Here is a 17,238-nt window from a genome sequence, read left to right as displayed (position 1 = left end):
ATCGTTGGGAGTTTATATATGCAATCGATTCCATGCTGTTGCTGAACCAGTCGAACGCCCACCGTCTCCCGCCCCTCGATCTTAACTCAGTGGTGGTGCGGGTCGCTCCCGGTCCTCCACATAACCTCGAGGATCTAGAGAGGAGCCAGACTTGCCTGCGTCCGCTGGCACTGGTCAGCCTCCTTTTTTTTGGGGGGGGGAGGGGGTGGGCAATCTGTCCGATATTCCGGAGCTGTTTTCTTTGTTTTTTTTATCTCTTCTCTTCTCTTTATCCTTACGACCTCCAGCTCTCTCTCTCTCTCTCTCTCTCTCTCTCTCTCTCTCTCTCTCTCTCTCTCTCTCTCTCTCTCTCACACACACACACACACACGAAATGCGTGAAAAAAAAATAGGTTTCGTTCCAATTACAGAACATGGGAGATGTTTTGTGTGTGTGTGTGTGTGTGTGTGTGTGTGTGTGTGACACACAAACCCCCCAACCCTACTTACCCGACCTCCGTCACAGACCCCTCGCCCTGCTTGCTGGTTTGGTGTTAGGGTTGCTTGTCTGCATGTGTTTGTCTGACGGGATTTGCTTGTGTTTGTGTCGAGATGTGCTGGGGGATTGTTCTGGTGTTTGGGGAGCGCTTGTTTGCCTGTTGCACTACCATGACGGGATTTTCTTCTGTGTTTGTTGTGCATTTGTGGTTTATTCTCTGTATGTCCATTCCTGGCCTTTTTTTTTTTTCTTTCTTTCTCCTTTCGCCTTTACTTTTGCGACTGTTTTTGTGTGTTTTTATTCTTCGTTTTAGTAGAGTTTCTTGCTAGTTTTTTTTTTTTATCTTATCAAGGTGTTCCTGTTTTTGTTTGTCAATGAGGTGTTTATTTGTTTGGACCTGTGTGGCTCATGATTTCTGTTTTTTGTTTGTTTATATTTTGTAAGTTAGGTTAGGTTCGCTTGTCCTCACATGACGTGGCTTGGCTAGCTCTCATGTTTGTTTGTTCTTGTTATCTAGGTTGTGTTTGTTTGTTCTTGTTATCTAGGTTGTGTTTGTTCTTTACGTGTCGGTGTGTTGGTGTGTTTGTGTGTATTAGGTGGGATATGGTTGACTTTCTATGTCCATGTGTATGTGGTCTTGTTTTTTCTATATATGTCTATAAGTTTTCCTTGTATGTTTGCATGAAGGTATGTGGGTGTGTCTATCTGTTATGCTTTCTTTGTTTCTGTGTTTGCTTGTGTGTACGTGTCTGTGTCTGTTTATCTGTTTCTGTTTATAGGTTTGTGTGAGCTTGTTTGTGTGTGTGTGTGTGAGTGTGTGTGGGAAACCCATTTTCGCCTGTCTGAACTGAGAAGTCATACATAGAAAGGCAAGAATAGTAAAGGAAAAAACATGGTCAAACTATACAGTAATAAAGATATTAAAAAGGCGCAATTAAAAAGCAAAATTTGTTAATCCCTTGTATACTTAAACTGTGCTAAATTTACTGACTTATTTGCCACGGTAAATCCGGTAAATTCTCTGAGTGACTCGCCCTTCTGACTGCTCGAATTTCTTTTGAGTGATTCGCCGTGCTAACTATAGCGGAATTCCCTCGAGGGATTCACTTTGCTAACTATAGCGGAGTTCCCTCGAGGGATTCACTGTGCTAACTATAGCGGAATTCCCTCAAGGGATTCACTGTGCTAACTATGGTAGCTGTGCTGAACTTTACGAGTGATTCGTCATAGATTATTCTCATAGATGCAGTGTTACACTCATTCTGTAAGTCATTTTGTATTATCATACGTAACTGTATCCTCCCATTGTACGTTCCCATTTTTGAAAAGATTCTAGGCTTGGAATTTTGCGTATTTAGATATACTGTGTTCATCTACATTATTTCTAAACTTTTTCTACTCGTCTTTTAGTTTTCCTGTTCAGTCTGTTGTAACGACATATATATATATATATATATATATATATATATATATATATATATATATATATATATATATATATATATATATATATATGATTTCAGTCTGCAGTGATAAATGAATTAGAATAGATGTTTGATAAATTAGTTGGGCGTTCATATCTTTAATGTTTAATTAATTGATGTACCATGACAATAATACTTTCTTCTTCTTGCTTTCATTTTTTTTTACGTCTGTCTCCTTTATCATGTCGTACTTTAATTCTTTATTTCTTTTCTTCTTTTTTTCAGTCATCATCATCATCATCATCATCATCATTATTTTCTTCCCGGAATTCAAATTCTAAATTTTCCCGTTGGATTATTAATTTGAATGCTGTTGTTCTAAGTAAGTGAACGGGTTGTGTAACCAGCGTTAAGCACTGTTAGCTCGTTTCTCTATAATCATGAGATGAATTTGCTATAAATTTCTGTAAGTCGATATAAATTTCTCTTCATTTTCCATGCCTGTTCGCCGTTTCCGGCGTTAGCGAGGTAGCGCCAGGAACGGACGGGGGGTGAAACTAAATATGCCTCATTCGTTGACATGCATTCTGTCTACCAGTCATGTGTAATTGACTGACATGATCATCGTAGGGTAGTGACCTATTTTTTTTCTTCTACATTATAGTAGAAACTGAGTTTTTTTTTTGTCTCATTATGTAATAGTCGAACCAAATGATAGTCCTGTAAACCAGCTTTATGAATCAAGAAAATGCGATTATTGTCCTCAAGAATTAGAAATAAAGTTTGAGGAATATGATAGAGTAGAAGGGCGCTGCGAAATGTGACGAATATGGTAATCATGGTGTGTATGTGCAACGAAATGTAACAGGTATAGGGATAGGGATGGCCCGGAGCATGGCAAATGTGGGATAGGGTGTCGCGAAATGTGGATAGGGATGGGATAGAGACGCCGCGACTGTAGCAAATGTGGGATGAGTGGGATGATGCGAAACATGATAAACGAGACGAGGGCGGGTGGCCTCAGACATTGGAAAAGAAAAAAAAGTCGAGAAACCATTGGCAGTTGTGGCAGCAGGAGAGTGTTAGGTTGTGAAAGGTTATAAAGGCACAGTATTGTGTATGTATATCTGGCAACGTATTGCGTGAATGCAAGGAATGGCTGGTCGCAGCGTTAATGACCCGAGCGCATTCACGGATCGCCCGGGTTCGAATCCCGGCCGCGGCAGTCGGTACACAGGTAGCTCAACTGTTCATCCTCCCGTAGGAGCTGGTGCCCCTGATTACGGCGTTCAGTTTCACGTGTTTTCTTAATCTTGAGCGCTTCACGTGCACGTGACGATGGCCAGAGCACGAGCGTGTCTTTTAGCCCTCTTGGCCGGTCATGGACACTGGAGGCTTGGCCGTAACGCGCAGAAAGAATTATTTCACACAGCCGGCCCCGGTCGAGACCTGTGTTGCGAGAGAACACAAAACGCAGCACAATGTGGAAAAACACACACACACAAAAAAAGAATACGTGAAACACTTTCCTCGTGTGTGTGCGTGTGTGTGTGTGTGTGTGTGTGTGTGTGTCTGTGTTTGTTCTCAGAAAAGACTTTGAGAAAGAAGAAATTTCCTGTCCTATTCATTCAAAAAGAGAAAAAAAATGGGGAAAAAGAAAGTCGGTATTCGAGTTTCCTTTCTTAACGAATTCTGAAGAAACTATTGAGACTTTTTTTTTTATACTTTTATTAGATATTTATATTTCGTTTTTCAGAAAAAAAAAATTGCCCAACGGAAACACGAATTTCTTACAAATTCATTTGTTAGGCTTGATGCTCTTTAAGGGGATTTGTTTATTGGCATCGAAAATGGTTGTGTGGAGACGAAGGTGCTCAGGTAAGATGAGAAATGGGCGTAATTACACTTCAAAACAATCGAACGGGATGACAGCCCGAGATCTCAAGGTGACTCTCCATCCTCATTGGCCATTCTATGATGTCGTGAGGAAGCTAGAGTAGAAATGTTTGTATACACATCCTGAAGTAAAGAGGGGGATCGAAACTTCTACTTCCCTGGGTTGTGTAGAACGAGACTGTTCGCTGTTTAAGCATCGAACATCTCCGTTCTTGGGGAACCCATTCACAGTCGTGACTCTTCCATGATAAGGCGTCGAAAAAGGTGCTCCCGAAAATTAAAAGAGATACTTGGAATAAGTCGCTGTCTTTTATAGGGTGTCGTGTGCTTAGGAACGACGCTGCTGCTGCTGCTGCTGCTGCGGGGTTGAGTGGCAGGTCAGAGGTGAGCGGAGAGAGGTCAAAAGCTGTGACCCTCCGTGTGTTAGTGAGGCGAGGTCAGCGCCGCTTACCTTTGTAAGCCTCTCATTCAGCAGACACAGATGCACTCCGCTCACACGAGTTTTATCCGAGCTTCTTTTTGCTCACCTTTGGTCCAGTCTGGGTCTGGAAACTCGAAGGGCACAATTGGAAGGGGGAAGGAGGGCTTAGGGTTTGGGCCGGGGGGATGGGGGTGGGGGGAAGGGAGTGAAGGGAAGCTGAGGGGCTTGGAGGGGAGAGAGAGAGAGAGAGAGAGAGAAGGGGGGAGGGCGGCTGAGGGTTTGGCGATAGAGAGAGAGAGAGAGAGAGAGAGAGAGAGAGAGAGAGAGAGAGAGAGAGAGAGAGAGAGAGAGAGAGAGAGAGAGGGTTAACTGAGGGTTTGGTGCAGGGTTGGGGGGAGAGGGCAATGCAGGCCTAATATGAAAGAACCGCCGGTTGATTCTCTTTTCGAAGACAACTCTTTTCTTTTTCTTTTATTTCAGAACAGTTGTTTTAAAACGTTAGGAGAACAAGGAGGCAGAGTCAAGCTTTTCTGAATACCTGGCATAAAATGTTTCATTGTGTCTAAGGGTGATTTTTGTCTGTTCTAATCTCCCCCACCATCACCCCCCTCCTCCCCTTCCCTCCCTACTTCCCCCCCCCCCCCCCCTCTTTTGTACTGCCCGCCCAAGACCGTAGTTGGCCGGCGTCAAGGCAATGCAGGTCTGCTGTTTCACTTGTACTGTGTGTATGTGTGTGTGTGTGTGTGTGTGTGAGAGTGAGTGAGAGAGAGAGAGAGAGAGAGAGAGAGAGAGAGAGAGAGAGAGAGAGAGAGGGAGAGAGAGGTGGACATGTTTGTATCTATGTCTGTGTCTCTGTATGTCTGTTTTTTTTGTGCTGATGTGTATGTTTGTGCCTGTAAGTGTTTTTGCTTCCCCTGTTCATATCTTCTATGTGTACGTAGATTGTACTGTATCTTGTATACCTGTATCCATACTGTATTATTACTTTGTGCATATTACCCATTGCTGCCTGTCCTGACTCGGATATATATATATATATATATATATATATATATATATATATATATATATATATATATATATATATATATATATATGTATATGAAATCAAACTACTGCCCACGTATCTCCAGCATGTCGGAGGAAGTAACGAAGAGGACATGGAGCCGTGGGCTGGAAATCCTCCCTCTTGTGAAATTGTTTTTCAAGCGAAGGAACACAAGAGGCCACACGAGGATTATCCTCAAAGACTCAATTATCTGTTCCTGACGCTACTTCGCTAACGCGGGAAGCAGAAAATAGGCATGAGAAATATCTATCTGTTTATCTTGCTGTCTATCAATCAATCAGTCTATCTACATATCTATCTATCTATCTATCTGTTGATTTATCTATATCTATCTATCTGTATCACATGTATTGACGTTGAGGTCCATATTTCGCTTTGCCACACGAGACTTGAGCTGTAGATGCGTAGGAGGGACTCGAAGGCATTTATTCCTGATGATCTAACTCTTCGAAATGGATGATGCAATCAGAGACAAAGATAATGAGTTAACTCGTGAGGGAAACGATGATAAGGAGAGACGAGTGATGTTGGTGATGGTGATGTGGCCGATGGAGGCGTTGATGCTAATGGAGCGGTAGCGAGAAAGATGTTGATGTTTATGAAATGATGGTGTGAGAGATGCAGATGTTTATGATACGGTAATGAGAGAGATGCTGATGTTTATGGAATGGTAGTAAGAAAGACATTGATGTTGTGTTACGGTAGTGAGAGATGATTTTAATGGTATAGCAGTGAGAGATGATGATGTTAATGGTATAGCAGTGAGAGATGATGATGTTAATGGTATGGCAGTGAGAGATAATGATGTTAATGGTATGGCAGTGAGAGATAATGATGTTAATGGTATGGCAATGAGACAGAGATGATGTTAACAGTAGCGACAGATTTTAATGTTAATGTGGTGGTAGGAAGAGTGATGCTAGTGTGAGGGTTTTATTCGAAAGATGTCAGTGTGATAGTGATAAGAGGAATATGATTTATTGTGGTGATTAGGAGTTAGTATTAGGGTGAGGGGTAGTAACGGAGCTGACGTTAGTGTGACGGGACGGAGAGACTATCATACTGTGATAGGAGAGAGAAATGGTCACAGCGCGACTGAAGTAACAGAAATTATCTTAAGTGTGATGGTAATAAAGATATGATTTAGATATGAGTGTGATAATGGTACGAGAAACGGGATACAGCAAGCGCAGTGTGACCGTATGAAATCACTTTATGGAAAGCGACCAGAATGAAATTATTAACAGACTGACTAGCCTGGATGTAAGGGGCACTACCTGGAAATGGCATATATTGATGCAAGGGGCGCCGCTGAGGATGTCTACGTTGATAAGACAGCGAACGAAGTGAGGGCCAAAACAGACTATCACAGATTTTCTGCCGATGTGACATCGAATTTAAGACGATACCTGGCCAGTAGCAATGGCTGGACACTCTTATGATACTGTGGACTGAATCTTTTGTTCGGTATTGTGGAGATACTTCACCGCGTCTCCGAGCCAGACTGACCTGGGTTTGCAAAACCCGTATTTCTGTATGGGTTCCAAATTGTATTGCTGACTCAAAGGAGTTTTGCCTTTTGCGGCAGCGATGTTGGTTGCAAACAACAGTACGTTACGAAAGCCTTTCGGCTTCAGTGTTCGACGGCCGAGGTCAACGGTACGAGTACCTGACCTTTGACTTGTCTTCTTAAGGATAAGCTTATGAGCCAGGACCTCATACTCTCGCGGTCAAGGGTCACTGAAGTCGCACCGTCGTGCTCGTGGGTCGTACCCGCGTGCACCGCCGTGCTCATGGATCGCACCCGCGTGCACCGCCGTGCTCAGAGTGCCTCGTGATGTGGTGTGAAGTAATACCAAAACGAGGTATGGTCAGCATGCCTTCGCTGCCCAAGTTTACAGCGGTATACATAACATAGTCTCCTAAGTGGTAAATCGTGTTAAGAGGAATGTAAACCTAATTGTTTTGCCCAAGGACCACATGTGGCCCCCCCAGGCATGCCTCTGCATTTACACCATCCCGTATCGCCACCCTAACCTTAACATTAGGAGGAGTTCGAGACACAACGAACGAGGATTAAGAGACATTTTACTCCTGAAAAAATATTTCAAGCAGTAGTCCGTTGCGAGGGCGTACATCTGCGAAGCAAGTGAAATAGTTCATTTATATAGATCGCGAGACGAAAGAAATTCATTGTGATACAGAGCGATAGGTTGGACCTGAGCAGTTAGTTCCGCGGGCCCTTGTCATGATTTACGTCGGAGTCTCAAAAGAACCTGTAGAAAGAGGCTTAGTATTCCATTAGCTAATGTGTATAATAAACTCGGGCAAGATCGAGTGCCCGGCACCAGATGTTTGAGGATCGCCAGCAGTGTGTCGGTGTTCAATAAAGATAAGGGGACAAGGGGAGGGAGGAGAAGAGGAGGAGAGATGGGGTCACCTGCTTCTCTTTATGGATCAGTTACTTTGACTTCAAATACTGGGAAGATCACCAGTGGCAGCAATAGAAAATGCAGTTCGTATTCACCTAGAAATGAAATAAAGAAAAAAGAAAAACGCAGTTTAATTAATGTCACAACATTGCTCCACCAAAGGGTGTTCATATTTAATCCACTGTCATTCTTCTCAGAGGTGTTTGTGAGGCGACGGATCGTGAGTGAGGGAATAGGATGGTATTTACCTGGATTTTTAGAAAGGCTTTCGACTCGGCTCCTCACGAAAGACTAATTGAAGACAGTTGAAACACGTGAAATTGGAGAAGTTCGTTAACCAAAGCGACGCAAGGATAGCATATAGATAGCAGAGAACTAGCAGTGATGATGTCAAAATTTGAACTGGGATTTAAGTCTCAAGCGGGTTTCTTTAGAGGTCAGTTCTCGGGTCCTCTGTTATTCGTAATTTACAAGAACGAATTGGATATAGAAATGACAACAGATTACGTAAACCTGTTGACAACACGGAGGTAGGATAAATAAATGTCTTCATATCAGTATTGACCATTTCTCTGTACGAGCGCCGTAAACCAACCATTAAAACTGACGAAAAAGTGACATTATAAAGATTAATGTGGAAAAATGTTAAATGATAGATACGGGAAAGGCTAAGAGGAGTATTAGATACAAACTCCTCTTAGGGGAAATTAATGAAAAGATAAATGAAGAGGATCTAGAAGTGATAGGTGGCGAAGATTTAAGACCAAGACAACAGGTTATTGATGTGCATAACGAAACAAAAACATACTGTTTGTGCTTTGTAAGCTTGAGTAACAGGTCTGCGAGATTCATCTTTCATCTCGCTGCAGATATTCCTCACCTAGATTACCTAACTCCAGCTAGACCTCGCTTAGATTATCTAGGTCTGGCCTGACTTCACTTAGATTATGATTTCCTGTTTCAGCCACCGTGCAACAGAATTGATATAAAACCTGTGTCATCATGGCATACACAGAAGAACGAGAAAATGAATACTGTCAAATATGTTTATTGTAGATGCGGATAAGACCCATCAGACTCATGAAATCTCTTTAGATGTAAGTTGAAGGTTGATGATGGTGGAAGCAATGGAATTAGATGAAGGGGTTGAGTAAAGTGTAGGATAAAGATAGGTATTTGAAGTAAGATGATTATGGGAGAACTACGAACTGCTTTTTACAGTAGAATAGACCTAAAAGAGAGATGTAGAGAAGTATTACTTGGAAAGCATGGGATGCAGACGAATGAAATAAACTGTCAAATGATACAATCATCGCAAAGAACTTGAACAGTTTTGATCTGAGTTGTATATTGTGTATAATATGTGCAGGCCCTTGAACGGGCCTGAAGAGGCCTATTGCGGTTTCCTCATGTGTTTACTCGCATCATAACCAGGTTTTCTCTTGGCCTCCGCCACCCTACCTGCCTTCCTCCCTCTATACACTGGAGACCGGTCGTTTGCCGTCCATGTATATAGCACCTGACTCCGCAGTGTCCCGGTCACTGTACATACGTAGATGATCAGCTCTACGTACAGAGTCTCTGAAGAACCCTGTAAGTTTTTCGTTGTCAGGGGGTTGTCTCTACACTCTGTCTAAGGGTTTACGAGCTCATAGTTTTACCCTCAGGTCCAAGTCTTGATGACTTTTGGATTTTAAAGATTTCGCGCATTGTTTTGGTCTAAATCATTCCTCGACCTCTTGAACACGATGATACGTCCCTGCGTACGACGGTACGGCCCCGTAGACGACGCTGTGGCCCTTTGGACGACGGTACGGCCCTATGTCACGACAGTACCACCACGCGGTGTGATTACGTGACCACCATCAGTCCCCAACATTGTAAATCGCGAGTCGAAAGGTCACCTCTGGCGAGGCTGCATCACAGGGAGCACAGTCTCATCAGAGATCTCGCTCCAAAGGAGTCTACATTTCCCTGCTGCTGGAAGTAGCGCAGCCTTCGGGTTGCAGAAGCCTTCAGAAAGGTTGTGGGTAACAACGGGACTTTTCTTTATAGAGGTGGATGGCGACGGGCGTTGAAGGACTAAGTCCATAATCTGTTCACACACACACACAGACACACGGCTAATGGTGTTGGAGTTTGTTGTTCCTGGGTTGTACCGACCCCAGCCTCTTGTTGTTTTCCTGACATCGGCCCCGCCGCCCACCCAGCGACACTCCTAGCAGCTTGCGGTTCTCGTTCGCCAGCTCAATAAACACGTAACCCCTCTCCTTTCAGCCTACCCGGTATAGATCGGCGTATTGTGGACCACGCGCGTCGTGATCATCAGCAATGAGAAGGAAATTATTACCGTAGTGCAGCGCGTGTGGTTATAACGAAGGAAGGATTAAAACGATGAAATCATCGAAAATTCGTCTTTCCGTGTCTCACACATGCACACACACCTCTGTCTCACACACACACACACACACACACACACACACATTAGTGTGGCAGCGTTCACAATTTTAGATTCAACACACACCAGCATTACACAGTTGTTCGCCAATCATCAGTTTCTCGCATTCGTAAAGGATTGGATCGTGTCAGTCAGTGCACCTCTCACCGAGTGGGGTGTCCGGCAAGCCGCCTGCGGTACTGTACATTACAGAACAGGTGATGTGTTGCTGTACACCCCAAGCTAACCCCTCCTCCCCTACCGTCATCTCCCTCCCTCCCTCCCTCCGATGCAGCCGTTAACCCATGCAGTCGTTCGAACCCCCTTAGGAACACGGCGATGAAAACCCTTGAACACAGCAGCACGACCGGCTCTTAAGCACGGCGGTACGAACGACCCTTAAGCACGGCGGTACGAACGACCCTTAAGCACGGCGGTATGATACTCGAGCACGGCGCTACGAACCCTTGTCGCACGACGGGTGAGAACCCTTGATCAAGTACGACGGAACGTCCCTTGCATATGACAAGGGCCTGGCCCTCGGCGTGACCCCCTCACAGGTGAAGTCGAATGTTCGGGGGGCGCCATCATACGCAAGCATCGAGCAGCCGTGGTCAAGGGATCGCATCGTCTTGATCACAAGGGTCGTGTTGCATCTTGCCCTAAAACGGGATTAGGTTGCGGTCGTCGGAGGGTGGTTTTGCTAGCTTCTAGGGGCCGTTTCAGGAAGTGTTCTGCTGAGGCGGCGATTTTCGCTATACCGCTGAAGTCGGTCGACGTCATAGGTATCCTCTCCCGTAGTCTTCTGTGCTGCTGGACAGCGGCAAGGCAGGATGTAAGCGCTGGCACACACTCGAAGACGGCGATTAATGGACACAGTTTTGGGAGTTTCCATGGAGGAGAGGGAATTCTAGGGGTAGGGAAGAGGAGGATGATTATCATCTTACCTCCTCACTGCCTTACGAAAGGAGTTGGAGAGGTTAGGAGTGCGAGAACTGCCGTTTCAGTGGGAATGTAAGCGGGCGAGGCGGTGGCTTGTTGTCTTGAGCAGCAGCCTGCCTTGCCCGCCTCCCTTGGGCGTGAGGCGAAGGGTTGGCAGCCCTGCTCGAAGCAACAGTTGCACCGGGAGGTCCGTGGGGGAGGGGGGACAAGAGTTGGGGGGGATATCGAGGGGCGGAGTCTGAGGGAGACGGAGATCGGGAGGCGGGGGGGCGGAGACTAAGTTTGCGGGGGGGGTTAAAGGGGCGGGGACACGGGAGTTGTGGGAGGGGTGGAGTTTGGGGGGAGAGGAGATTGGCGGGGGGTGGGGGAGAGGAGGAGCAGCGGGAGAGGCTGCCCGATGCGCGATGCTACGAGAAAGATTACGCTAGTTTTTGACTTGGGGGAGTTTTAACTGCACTTTCGATGACTCTGATGGAATATTATTATGGAACTGTGGGGTGCAATTTCTTGATGGCAGAAACTCTCCCAGTTTCTGGAGTTGTTGCCTCGGAAGTTAGTATTGTATAAATTCATTTGAGTTACATTGGTACGTTGCATTTTTTCCCCCCTTCTCTCTCTCTCGCTCTCGCTCTCTCTCGAGACGGCGTTTCATTTTACTGTTTTTGTCGTGGATTAAATTAATCAGTTTCCTTATTTTTTTCTTTCTTTGCCTCATTCCGTCTGGCGTTGCGGGCAGCGGCAGGGGAAGGAGCGGTAGGTGAGTCTTGGGGTCGCGGCCACCAAGACACGAACCAGCAACCATATGGTAAACTGCGCAAGTCCACCGCCACCACCTACGCCAGGCGGGTTTCATTCACAGATAGAGAGAGCGTACTTCACACCCCATGACGCCTCCATGCCGCCCGTACGCCCATATCCCGCCGCTCCCGGCCACTGTCACACACTCTGGCTGGGGTCAACACCACCAACCGCGGCCGCCGCCACACGCACCACACACACCCTTCGCTCGGCCTCCTCCTCCCCCCTTCCTGCTCCCTCTTCTGCATCATCTTCCTCCCCCTTACCCATCTTAACACGTCTTCCGCCACTAACTGCAGTACAGGATAAGTTAACAAGATACTCCCTGGGTTAGAGAAGGGTGTGTAGCATGACCGCGAGGGGCCTCTGGCTGGCGAGGGCGTCCTCCCGCCGTGCCTTAGAGCAGGAGACGTGTGGATCTTCCCCGTGGTGATGTTCTTGAGCGCGGGTTTTGAGGTGCAGTGCAGGCGGCTGGCTGCCACACTGATAGCGGCCGCCCCTGCACCACCACCACCACTACCACCACTACCACCACCACCACCACCCACCCCGTATCGTAACCACCTCTACCAGTTTTTGTCTACCCTCATTGTGGGCTCGTCATCATTGTGGCGTAGGCTGGCGGTGGCCTGGGTACGGGAGGAAGTCTGGAGCGAGTGGTGGTGGTGGTGGCGGCGGTGGTGGTGGGCTGTTGGGTTTGGAAAGCAGCGGGGCAGGAGCCGCAGGGGCGCGGGGCAGCAAGCAGAGAGTGACTGGGGGCAGCTCGGGAGGACCCGGTAGGTGCTGCCCCACAAGAGAGCGGCGAGGGGCATGCACCCGGGCATACACTTTTCACATGCACTCGTCTCGTTTCAGAGGTTAGCATCCCGTGTGGGGGATTGTGGGGGTGGGACGCCAGCCCTGACCGGTGCTATCCTGCCGGGATCCTCACCTTAGTAACCACTGACCAGGGCCCACCTGGTCAGACCAAGGCTGGGCGGCCCACGACCCCTCCTCGGGGCCTGGGGCCACCCTCGCTCCTAACGCCTGATCACTACCGACAATTAGGTAACAGTTTCTAGTAAAAATCACGAGTATTTATCACGGCACGACTCTCAAAAACGTCAGGCCACGAGGTATTTTTGCTGCGGGCGCCGTGTCTGCCGCACTGCTCGCGGTGCTTGTGTGATCTTTGTGTGTCGTGCTTGTGAACTTGTCGTTCGTAGCCAGGCTCTCGTGTCTCGGGACTTCCTGCAGTAGCGTGCACGACGACGCCGCCGTCGTCCCCCCAGCAGAAGCAGTAGCAGTAGGGTGGCACGTAGGGTACCCAGGCAAGCAGGAGGAAACGGGCGTGTAGAACGGAGTGCCCGCGGCTGATACTGGGCGTGTGGCGTACACGCCCTGCTGCTACCGCCGCCTCCGCAGACCAGGAACGCCCTACCCCGCTCACTTGGCGCCCCTGGGCCGTCGTGATCTTGGGCTCCACCTGAGGGTGATGGTGGTGGTGGTGGTGGCCACCTTCTCGTACCCCACCAGGAGAACGCCCCGGCCTCCAGCACTTCCACACCCACCCAGTCACAGTCCCTCCCCTGATCTAGAAGACCTCCTGTATGGGAGTTAGCAGGCCCCAGTCCCAGCAGCAGCAGCAGCGACGCAGCTTAACACAGCCCTTGGTGGACACTGTGATGATGCAATACTAGACACCAGCCCCTCCTGTCCTGCTCCCTCTGCCACCTGTCCTACTCCCTCCACCAGCTGCCCTGTCCCCTCCACCACCTGTCCTGCCCCCTCCGCCAGCTGTCCTGCCTCCTTACCATCATCTGCCTTGCCCTTCAGCACCTGTCTTGCCGCCCCCCCCCCCCCTGACCGCCCGTTACACTCCCTCCACCACATGCCCTGCAGTCGACTTCCTGCTCTCCACCCATCCACTTTCCTCGCTCTTCATCACCTGCCCTGACCTCAACCTACCCTCCACCTGCTTTGCCCTCCACCCACACCAAACCAACACCGCCCACCATAGCCAAAGAGCAAAATGGATTTGCCTAATGGGCGACTGGGCGGGCACGCCCCCCGCCCACACCCACGCCCACGCCCATCACCACCACCACCACCACCACTACCCGGGCCACCTCCCAGACTTCCTCAGGTTCCACCAGGCTCCTCCGCCTCCCATGGTAACTATCTCCGTGACACTAGCTTTACACGTTAGCCCACCTCTTGTGCGCTGCGGGCGGGCATCTCTTGTCCCTACTTAAGACGGACCAAGGGGACAGGACGGGTCTGCCTGCTCAGTTCCCCATATGTGATGCTTGAACCTCTTATAATCAGTGTGAGACACCGCCTCATAACCACTACTCATGCCGTACCCTTATACGCTCTCCCATTACTACTGACATGCGGTATCCTATTATGCTTTCAGAAGCTCTTCGTACTCTTCCATTTCTACTCTGACAGTATTACAGAGTCCTGGTATGGTTTCCCCATTCAGCATCTCCCCTGAGGTGATACTTTCCTCGTAAGCTGCCGTCACACTGTCCCCCACTTATTACTCATACTGACTGTATAAACTGCCCTCATAAGCAGTCTTCAAACACAAAGCTCGCACTGACCTTATCATCTACTGCCCTCATACACTGCCTTCATACTGTCCTTCTCTATTGTTCTCGTTTACTATCATCATACTTACCTCGTACACTTCATACTCCGTACACCGTCCTCATACACTTCATGCACTGTCCTCATACTGTAGTCAGTTGGTTATGTGAGCTGCAAACCGTTTATGAGAATTGTAACTCAGTCAGTATTCAAATAGTGTAAGTGGATGGTGTATGAGGGCAGTTATGAGGTTGTTGTATGAGGACAGTGTGTGACAGTATGACGACAGTATCAAACAATGAGAGGGCATAATGTAGTAGTATGTGACGATATGAGAATGGTGTATGAGGTCAGCATGCAGCAGTATGAGGACATGATATGACAGTATAAGGACAGTATATAAGGATGTTTCTTTGTGTAATGTCCCCTTGCACCATCCACACACTGTCTCATACCGTCAACAAACATGGTCCTTACACCGTCATTTAATGTCCTCATTCATCGTTGTAATACACTGCTCTCTTACTTTCAGTACACCGTACTCATGCACTACTCTCATGCTTTCAGTACACCATACTCATGCACAATCATACTTTCCATACACTGTACTCATGGCTACTGTCATACATATGTTGTGTACGGTCCATCATACATCGTCTTGTGACCTCCTTCATAATGTCCGTAAAAACCGTTTCATACTGCCTTTGAATACTTACTTATACTGTATGTACACACTGTCTCATACACGACCCTCATGCTTCTCTCATACACCATCTAATTAAACTATCCCAATATCGTCCTTATATACCACCCTCATACACTGTCGTCATTTACCACTTTCATATTGCGTGTATACTGTCCATGTACGCCACCCTAATCCATCTATACTGCCTTCATACACTGTCTTCAAACTGTTTTCTTTTCCAGTCATCATACACCGTTCGCATGCATCAAACTTCGTATTCATTTAACAATATTGTCCTTATTTACCTTTCCTTATACGTTACCCACATACTTCCTTATATACTGTCTTCGTAAACTGCCCCCACGAACATACTATCTTTGTATGATGTTCTATACACCATCATCATACTCTCCGTATACTGTACTCATACAGCGTTCTCACGCTGTTCATATGATGTCCTCATATTCTCTCCTCATACTGTCCTTATATTGTTCTCGTACAATCTCCTCATACTTTCCATATAATGTCCTCATATACACTCCATGTATTGTCTTTATACATGGTCATACTCTCTTCGTTCACCACCATCATATCTCCTCATTAAACGTTCCCCTTGTATCGTCCTCATATTGGAGTCCTCTCACATCACTGTATTGTGCTGCCCTCATACTTGTCCTTTGACGTCAAGCCTTTTATACCTTTTATATGTATTGTCCTCAAGGACCTTTTTCCTATACTGCTCTCATACTTCGTAATATACTGTCCGTTTACAGTGTACGTTGCATTCATACACCGTCTGCTGGCAATGTCCTCACACTGCCTCTGAAAACTGTCCTCGCATGCCCTCCCGAGACACTACCTAATACATTTGTTATACTGCCTTCATACACCGATCGTAGACACAGCCTTCATACACTGACCTCATGTATTGCATTGATACAGCACTGTTCCTAGATGTTTCCCACGTACCCCGCCCTCATATATTGCCCTCGCATATATATATATATATATATATATATATATATATATATATATATATATATATATATATATATATATATATATACATTGACCTCATACACCATTGTCAGACACTCCCTTAATACACTGACCTCATGTCATAACCGTCGCAGCTTAAGCGATTAAGTACATAACCTCCTCACCCAAACTCTCTCAGCAGCCTTACACACATCCTTAGTCCTTACACACATTGTTCAACCGGGATTCACCATCCCCACACACTTGTAAGCTCCAGCAAATACAGAACACTACAGCCCGTTTTACAAACCTTTCCACCATAACACACACAAACGTGTGAACACACACGAACACACACACACACACACACACACACACACACACACACACACGCTGGTTCATGTGAAGGCTAGAGCTTCTGTCTATCTCTGAAGTATAATCCCTTAGTCTTAACCTTATCAATAGTGTGTGTCCGGGCGATTTAACAACGTGCTGTACACCAATAGATCCCAGGCCAAAGGTTTTAAGCTTCATATACCAACCTTTGGTGAAAGAGTTTCATATATATATATATATATATATATATATATATATATATATATATATATATATATATATATATATACATATATGTATATTTGCATATATAATTTGGTTTATAGTTATGAGCATGTGTTACGATTAGCCCATACCACTGCATCGTTCATTCAGTAGATCCACAAGTGCAGTAATCGTTCCTGGGTGTACTGTAACCACGTACTGATGTAAACCATCTGAGCTGGGATGTTAAGGTAAACTCATGAACCTAGTTACGTCGTGAAGGTACAGGATTGTCGCCCGGATATTAGTGAATTGCTAATGACTTTCCTTTTTCCATTTTCCCCTTTTAAGCATGCGTAAGTTTTCCATTCTGTTTTTTCTTTCTTAGTTCCAGGATAGAATAAGGCAGCAGAGCCCTGAATCACTCTGGAAAATAGAGTATTGTCGATATATGAACGTAAAGTACACGGCAGACTTCCAATTATGTGGAGGTAACGACTGGTTACGAAGGCAAAATTAGGGTCGTGGCTCATTAGCGGCTGCTTTTTGGTTCTTCACTCTTCC

General features: G+C 46.4%; 1 protein-coding gene across 4 annotated transcripts in view; it reads left to right on the top strand.

The window, feature by feature from the left end:
• The window catches only part of dati (zinc finger protein datilografo), an 804,480-nt gene that overhangs the window by 149,733 nt on the left and 637,509 nt on the right, over positions 1–17,238 (top strand). Inside the window, exon 1 of one of the 4 annotated variants that reach the window (XM_071682894.1) lies at positions 12,596–14,050. The exons of the other annotated variants lie outside the window; for them this stretch is intronic. Coding sequence (XP_071538995.1) covers positions 13,922–14,050 — 129 coding nt within the window. The 5' untranslated portion in view covers positions 12,596–13,921. Of the gene's footprint in view, positions 1–12,595; positions 14,051–17,238 lie in introns of those variants that run through there. 4 annotated transcript variants of the gene reach the window in all.

This window comes from Panulirus ornatus, chromosome 35 (assembly GCF_036320965.1).
Source record: "Panulirus ornatus isolate Po-2019 chromosome 35, ASM3632096v1, whole genome shotgun sequence".
NCBI lineage: Eukaryota > Metazoa > Arthropoda > Malacostraca > Decapoda > Palinuridae > Panulirus > Panulirus ornatus.
Note: the sequence above shows the minus strand (reverse complement) of the source record. Positions and strands in the feature narration are given on the sequence as shown.